The sequence below is a fragment of the Apis dorsata genome, unplaced genomic scaffold, assembly GCF_000469605.1.
Source record: "Apis dorsata unplaced genomic scaffold, Apis dorsata 1.3 scaffold_527, whole genome shotgun sequence".
NCBI lineage: Eukaryota > Metazoa > Arthropoda > Insecta > Hymenoptera > Apidae > Apis > Apis dorsata.
The window spans coordinates 1,494,813-1,503,322 of NW_006263750.1; the positions used below are offsets into that span (position 1 = coordinate 1,494,813).

At 43.2% G+C, this 8,510-nt stretch overlaps 1 protein-coding gene and 1 long non-coding RNA gene across 4 annotated transcripts in view; one reads left to right on the forward strand and one right to left on the reverse strand.

Moving 5' to 3' along the window:
• LOC116186258 overlaps positions 1-8,510 on the reverse strand; it is a 106,478-nt gene that overhangs the window by 14,896 nt on the left and 83,072 nt on the right. Inside the window, exon 4 of one of the 2 annotated variants that reach the window (XR_004151218.1) lies at positions 3,360-3,505. The exons of the other annotated variant lie outside the window; for it this stretch is intronic. This is a non-coding gene — a long non-coding RNA (uncharacterized LOC116186258). Of the gene's footprint in view, positions 1-3,359; positions 3,506-8,510 lie in introns of those variants that run through there. 2 annotated transcript variants of the gene reach the window in all.
• Positions 4,229-8,510, forward strand: part of LOC102671226 (ephrin-B2) — a 90,339-nt gene continuing 86,057 nt past the window's right edge. For both annotated transcript variants that reach the window (XR_004151217.1, XM_031512921.1), the window contains exons 1-2: positions 4,229-4,512; positions 8,450-8,510. Coding sequence is in view for 1 of the 2 variants with exons in the window: in XM_031512921.1 (XP_031368781.1) it covers positions 4,376-4,512; positions 8,450-8,510 (198 nt within the window). In the remaining variant the exon portion in view is untranslated. The remainder of the gene's footprint in view (positions 4,513-8,449) is intronic.

The window sequence follows — 8,510 nt, forward strand, 5'->3', positions numbered from 1 at the left end:
GACGTAAATGGCGCTCGTGTGAGAAACCAGAATTGCTCGTGTTTCGTTTTTCTTGGATGAAAAAAAGATTTATGAAATGAAAAAGAGAGATAACGTTTCGAAATCGCATAAATGATTTTGGATTTCTGGCGAAAATTTCAAGGTTGTCTCGCGGTTTGATTATTCAGAGTGAATTTCATAATTTGACGAATAAAATTTGGTGACATTTCGTGGATCTCTTCTTAGAATATTTTTAATCGAGAATAAGATTCGAGATTTTTTTCATTCTAAATTCTGGAGATTTAAAAGTGTGTCTATATTATACATACTTTGAATCGAAATCACTTTAATTATAATCTAATATAAATCCAATATCTAAGTTTAAGAAACAATTCAACGCTTCAATGGAAAAGAAAAACGACGAAACGGTTCGTTCTTCGTAAAATATCAAGTATAGGCGTCGCCTTCAGGTACATCGCTCGACTAGAGGTGCGCGTGAATGTACTCCAACATGGTTTTATGATGTAATACGGTCCGCTATGGCATCGGGTCTGGATACGAATAAGGCTTTAGTGCCTTCGTAATACCAAGTAAAGCTTTCCAGTTTATTGGCGCGCTTTACGGAAGCAGAAGAACAGTGAAAATTGTCCATCTCTGTGTGCGTACGTACTCCGCCAGACGAGCGAAGATAAAAAAAAAAAAGAAAAGAAAAGAAAAGGGGAAAAAAAGGGAATCGAAGGGGGAGCATCGTCGACACGTGAGAAACGAGTGTTTCGCGTTCTCGCGCGATACGTCTTCCTCGCGGGTCTCCCGCGTTTTCTCGATTTTCTGCCGCAATTGGGAATCGTAAAATACGATCGCGGAAGCGCGGACTCTCGATCGGAGAAAGAGAGTTCGAGACGGTGCGGGTATTCCGGAAAATTGGCTCGCGGCGAACAAGGAGGAATCGTCGATACTCTCCGCTTGCTCTCTGTTTTACGAGCGTCGCGCGAGGAGAAGTAAATTTCTCTGGGAAAGCTTTTCGCCCCGATCGAATCATCCGCATAAAAATGGTCCCGAAATGGTATGGTATGGTGGACTCAAGGAGAGCACAGTTTATTCGCATGGATTTTCACATTTGGACGAATACACGTTTGGCAGGCTTCGAGGCTGTGCGTTCTTTTCATAAATTCTAGATAATGATAGGTAAGGAGATTAAATCTTCTGTATTTCTTCTGTATTCATCCGAATCGAATCTTATTCCTTGTTTCGTCGTAAAATTAAAAAAATCTCTTTATTATATTAGACTAGTCAGTTGATACTAATTTTCATTCTAACTCACCAACACGTATATATCTAACATATAAATATATCACCAGATCTCTCGACTATCGCTCAACGATAATTAGATTCAAAATATCGTTTTTCTTGGGATAAAATCGCCCCTCCTCGCTGCTTGCTGCTCGCCTGCCCAGAAGCAACATAAGATCCGCACGGTTCCACATGGCAACTTTATACCATACTTAACCACGGGGCTTAAAGGTTCAAAATTCGCCCGAGAAATAAGATCGCGGTGTTAATGGCGGCCCCTCGGCCGACCTCATTACAAATCCGATGGGCGATGTTCAGGCGTAGCATAATGCGAGCGGGCGGCACGGCCGATATTCCCACTTTATATATGCCCCGGTTACGTAGGTGTACGGCAGAGTACACGAAAGCGGGCTTAACGGAGAGTCAACCCTTTATCTCTCGACACGAGCGTGGCGTAAGATTGGTTCAACGAAGCGTGAAAAACGCTCGCGCGAGCGATCTCTTAACGGCCGATCAGCCTTATCGCTTAACGGCGGCTTTTCATTTCGCGAAACCCGCCTAACGGCCACCTTTTGCCTCCACCGGCCGAGATACGCGATCGAATAATCGGTGAAATAAATCGGAGAGACTGATCGGCAGGATCGATATTTATTATGCGGAGGAGAATCGAATCTGATTTTAACGATCGTCGAGATTTTTCGTCGCCTTTCGTTGGGATAATTAAATTGATTCTGCGATTTTTCTATCTTGAATCGAAGAACAAATATGTGGGAACAAAATTTTCGAACGAAGAATATTCGAAGAATGTATTATAGGTACCGAATTTATTCGAATTTCGCAATTTGAGAAGATTATATCGCGCGTTCTTATGGTTCGCATTGAAACATTTTTACGAGACTCTAATCCGCATCTTTGGTAAGGCATAAGTCGTTTTTAGAGTCGTTTAATAATCGTCGAAGGCGATTTTCATCTTCTTATCGGTATGATTAAACTGGAATTCGAAATCTTTCTATCGTTCTGGCGTTATCTCGTGAACTGGAGTTTAATGGTTAGCGAAGTGTGAGAAGAATTGAGAGAACAGGGGATGGAATGCAACTGATACGGATCGTTGATCGCGTTAAACGAGTTTCATTGGATGTGCAAGATGGAATTGATTCCGTAACAGCAGCAGAGTAATTAATTTCAAAGATGGAATTTTGCGACTTTATTTTGTTGCAACGCGTGATATGCATACGTATAATTTGAGAAAATGAGCGGTATATTAATGTAAAAGTAACGATAATGTATGAATTTGATCATTTTTGACGTACACGTGAATAAATTTTGTTATTACATAGTTACGTATCTTTAAAGATCTCGACATTGGTGAGGCGAATATCATTATGCCGATCGTATCTTTTCTATTTGCGTCAATTTTATGCAAGTATAAGATGAAGGTATGCAGACATTTTAGAGACTTCAATGCTAGATCATATCAAGAATCCAAGCAATTTTAAGCAATTTTTTTTCTTCTTGAAAGGATGCAAGAGCGTGAATATAAATCGTGTTGCAACGTACAATTATAAAAGGCAAAATTTATTTGTTTGTTTCGGACAAAAATTTGAATGCGGAAATTTGACACTACTTGAATTTCACTTCTGCGACGTCGAAGAAAAATGTAAAAAAATTAATTTTACACGCACAAGTATACTTCTTCTAAAAATCAAAATACCTCACAGTCTATTTAAAAAAAAAAAAAAAAAAACGGAACAAAAAAAAGTAATTTTGGGTGTTTTTTTTTTTTTTTTTAAAAAACCTGGGGGGTTTTTTTTTTTTACCCCCACAAGTATCCTTCTTTTAAAAAACAAAAAACCCCCCCGGCCTATTTAAAAAAAAAAAAAAAAAAATCACCAAAAATTACTATTTATCGTTCTGTTATTCATTCTTCTTTTAAGATTAGATCTTAAACGAAACGAAATTCCTTAGTATTAAATAATTCTCTTATTTCTAATCCAGTAATTGAATAATTTTATCCTTCGAAATATATTTAACGAAATAAAAGGATCTGTCTTAAAAACTCCAACCGCAAGAACACCATTAAAGAGATCCTAACTAACGTGTTCATCCCTTAATAGAAACGGCGGTTGACGCCGATAACCTTGGGATAAGAGGAACCCCGTTGGCGACGTCCTCGATCCTCCTCCCTTCTCGTATCCGAGAACTCTATTAATCGAGAGGCGACTCTCCGGTGTCGTTTCTGAAAATACAAACGGGTTCGTGGATTTTTGCCCGAGAGAAAACCGGCTTCGCGGCCGACCGGTCCGACCGAGGCCTCCTCCGCGGCGACGACCGATAACAAGTTTTTCTGTTTTTTGCGATTTTACAGTGAGTCAAGGCATTAGTAACGGGAACAGCGCCGGTTTAAAAGAGCGTAGCAAGCGCGCGACGCGAGCTAAATCGAGCGGCGATATCGACGGACAAATTACCGGCTCGTTTTAATGGCACGCCGTGTGAAAACGATGACCGTGAGATTAAAAGGATTATTTTCCGGGGCATTCCCGCCACGGTTGTACGAAATAAAACGAGACCAGGCCTTGGTGACCTTTCGTGGTCGACGCCGCAACGGTGGATCGCGCTCGATCGGCCGGATAACGGGTCCCTTGGACACGGGTTGCCGTGGAACAGGGACGATAAACTGATTAGAACGCCGCTTGGCCACCGACTTTAATGGATTGTGCAAATGAGAAGAACGGGTAAAAGGGTGGGAATTGTTTCGATGGCGAACTTTGTCGGATCGATGAAGCGAGATCTGTTGGCGATACGAAAAAGATGGAAACAATCAGATTTTCGATATTGAAGAAGATCGTTTAATTTATGGCCAAATTCTTTTCCCATCTTCTTATTTATCGACCAACAAATGCAAATGTAAATTTTAAATTTTCCGAATAATCTCTCTTATAAGAAGATATCCCCGTTCTTCAAATTAAAAATCCATGTAAAAGAATTATCGCATATCCTGGTTCTCCATCGTTTCCCCCGTAACGAGCGATTCGACCGAGTTCCCCGTCCAGTTTCCGAGGATTCTCGTAAGACGAGAGACGAGACGAAGGCTGGGACGACAAAGAGGATGATTAACCTGAAAGCGGAGGTCAAAAAAGGGCATCGAGGATGCACCACGGCGCTGTGGGCCGTGGTCGCTCGCATAATGGCGAATATCGCGAAGGCGAAGGAGCAACGGCCATCTTTGTTGGCCGCGGCGTGCAGGTGAGCAGAGGTGAGGTGTCCGCGGGTAACACGATCGAGGGTGGGCTTATGGAGATCAAAACCCCGTATCGGATTCCTTATGTCTCGTAAATGGCTGCCCTGGATGGTGTTAGTTACAGGCATCAGCCATCTTTGGGACGCTTTGCGTGCTTCTTTCCCAGAGGAGAGGATTTGGGGAGGAGAGTGGAACCCGCCGTACCGAGCCCTTGATGTCCTTCACCGTTCCAACGCGTTTTCCGAAACGTCAATCCGCATCTCCAATCCCCTTTCCCGGCGATCGGTATCGACAAAATGAATTGCGGCCGGAGAGGCGAGGCCAGAGATGAAAAACGAGATGATCCACGATAATTCGCGTTCAAATACCGGCTGATTTCATCAATCGTTGCTCAACGATGGGAAAAACGACCGCGCTCTCTAATCTTGTACTTGAATTTTCAATCACCCTCATTACGTGGTATCGATTGCATCATTTCGCAATTTGCCTCTATTTGAAATACGTGACCCGGCATTAAAAACTCCTCTTCCTTCCCCTCTCTATGGCGAGAACACTCTCCTCCTTCTCTATTCACCTATTCCCGATCACTGCGTGCCACATTCCTACTTGAGGAGCAACCTGTGTACAACCCTTCCTCCTCCTTTTCCTTTTTTTTCTCTTGATTGTTCGAGACGAGCAACATTCCGATAATTAATACGCGCCTTCTTCTCTCCTCTTCCGTCCATCCTCGAACACGCCCCTTCCTTCCTTCCGCACTAGTAAATAGATTCTCTCGAGAAGAACGGCCACGAGAAAGATGACCGTGTGTAGATGACCATTAGGTCGCGGGTAAAGATCTCGAACGTTTAATGAATTATATAGATCGTAGGGTAGTTACATCGGTGGATAACACCCACACCGGTGATCCAGAAAGACCGGTGTCGCGAGGATGACGTAACTCTCGGTTTACTCGCCCCCGAGAAGAGCGTGTTTTACCGCGGAATCGATGTAATGTCGATTCAATTTGCCACACGCATACCCCGGTGGAGGATGGAATTGTGAAGGAAAAACTTGAACTCGTAGCGATGATGATATAATTAACACATGCATACGTGCCTCTCTTTTTCTCGTGTCTCTACGCTTTTAATTGTCGTTCTTTATGGACCGGATATAAGCAGACTGGGTGGATGATCGAGAACGTCTCCACGGATGAATCACGCGATGTACGACGATGTAGTTATATAAGCCATTGTTATTCGATGAGGATAGGAGATCCGAAGTAGTCGCGGCGGCTCGATTTTTGAAGAGGTTCTCGTCGATTCGAGATCCAATTGTTCGTTTTCATACAGAAAATATTGATTGATAAGTAACGTTGGTATATAGTTTGGATCATTTGTACGGATTTTTCTCGAGAAAAACTTTGAGAAAGATAGACGAACGTTCGATCAATCTCCAAAATCCCTATAAACTCTCAACTGCATATTTATTAAAATACTTGGGCGTTCGATTGGGAAAAATTTATTTATTAAATACGGAATAAACGTTGGCCGCCACTATTATTGTCACTAATTACCTCGAAACTCTTCTCTCTTCAATTGTACTTATACCGACACTCTATTCCTAAAGCTCGTACTCTTTTCACGGGAAGCGTCGAGGAGAGGCTCTCGCCAGGATAACAGCTTTTACCCGTCCGACTGTGAGGGCAAGAATACCGCTCTAATGAATTATGGGACGTACAGTAGTTATATCGGCGTGTACCGGCTATATAACAACCGACGAGGACGTGGCCGATACCGCGGGAGAGTGGGCGCCCTCTATCCCACTCCCCTTCACCTCGTCTCCCCTCTTCGTCTTGCTTTCGAACGAGCGGGCGAGCGCGCGCTCCGTGTTACGAGCGAGAACCGAGATTGATTTCGCAATCGAAATCTAAGAATAGCGTTGTAAAATGTACTCCGGGCGAAGCGTGCACTCTCGATACCGACAGAGACCGACAGAGAGGCCGTGTTACAGGAGGATGTGTGGGTGTTGGGTGGAAGAGAAGGAGGTGCGCGCAACTCACTACCGGTTTTGGAACGTAAATCAAGGATAGCGGAGTACAATCGGCGTCCAATCTCGCGAGGAGGGAGAGAGAGAGAGAGAGAGAGAGAGCAAAGAGAGGAGTCGAGACGCGAGATTGGGACCGCAAACGAGTTTATTAGCCCGGCGAAAAAGCGGAGGAATATTGTAACGAACCGCGGCCATAATAGAGGCCATCCTCGGATGAAATCCGATCCACGAAATCGCGTTTGGTCTTAATTGAACGGCATCACGGTCTTAAAACGTGGCTCTGCGACGAGTGGATATACACGAGCTCTGCCTCTCACCTATCACGATCGGCAATTAACGATAATACGATTGTTCCGTTTGTAATGGCGAGCAATTTGTAATTCGAGCGGGTTACGTGTGTATTTGAATAATACGTGATACGTATCGAAGTGGGGAAATTTATTCGGGATTATTGATGGTTTTTCCCGAGGAAACTTACGACGAGGATGAGAAGAAACGCTTGGAGAGAAAGAACGTTTTAAAAAGTTTGAGAAGTTTCTTCTTCTCGAACTATAAGAGCATTAATTAGAAGATAAGAATTAGGAGATCGATATCTCGATGTATCTTGAATAATATAAAGTCGAATAAGAATTTAATCTCTGAGGAATCAGTGGAGGAGAGAAAAAGAAAAAGAAAATATTCCAAGAAATAATTTGGTAAATGATAATTTTACATCTGCTATTTATCACGTACCATCAATGATCAGCGTGTTGTGGAACATGTTAACGAGATGGACTGTCGGACCATTGATGACGAAGAGCTCGTTAAAAACGAAAGTACAACGTGTTCGGTCGAGAGGCTCGAATCTCTTCCGAGAAGCATCGAGCGCGTACTCGCGTCGAAACAAAGCTTAATGAAGACGCATTTCCGTGAAACGCGAAGTAGCAGCCGCAAGGAAGATTATACACAAGGAAGTATATATTCTTCTCCCCTTTCGTCTCTCTCACGATGAAACTTGAACTACTTTATGAATAGGATTAATAAAATCTTGTCCGGAGTGCTTGTCGAGTAGACGTTAGAAAATGCTTTTGGCGGCCATTCGTTAGCTCTCTCTTTCTTTCGAGCAATCACTTCACCCGTGAAATCAAAGCTTTAACCCTTATCCGTAAGATATTGGGTCATGATAAGGTGAAATCGCCTTGGCTACTCCCACGACGACGATATTTATGGAGAGTTTGGATATCTAAGAGTTTCGAGATATATTTATACATAGAACGGTCAAGGAAGGTACCGTTGGAATAATAAGAATAATAAGGTGAATAAAAAAAGAAACTTTTACATTTCTAACGCATCCAAAATGGAGAGATCTTTATCCAAGAGCCATATGCCACCGATAATTTACATCGCAGCAAGAATTTCATCGTGACAAAAGGGAGCAAAAGTTTACGAGACCGTGACCCCACTAGACTCGTCCCCTGTCACCGCATCAACCTGTTCCAAGCGAGCGAGGGAATAAAGAAAGAAATAAAGAAGGAGGTTAAAAACCAAAAAAAAAAAAAAAAAAAGAAAAAAAAACGAGAAGAGAAGTTTGGACATATCTGCAAAAGAGTCGAGCAGAAAGAGTCGTCGGGCGAAACTGGAAGTAACTGGATCTCCGGGAGATCCTCCGTCTCTTTCCTACGGTATTCTTCCCGGGGTCCGCTTGGTTCACGCGCATTCTTCGCGGGTACAACGGCGCGAAATCCATGGCAGTGAACCCTCGATCGTATATACCCTTATAGCTCGCGACAACACTACCATATTACCTGGTTCGGTGAGGCCAGAGGTACTGTCGGTTAGAGGTACTGTATGCGGTGTGTGCCATACAACCAGAGGCCACGGTTACGAGAACCGACCGTTCCTTTTTTTCTTTTTCTCTTCTTCTTTTTTTTCTCCAAGTTGGAAGGCTGCTGCTGCTGCAGCAAGCAACAGCAGCAGCTTCGTCGTAGACCGGTGGTGG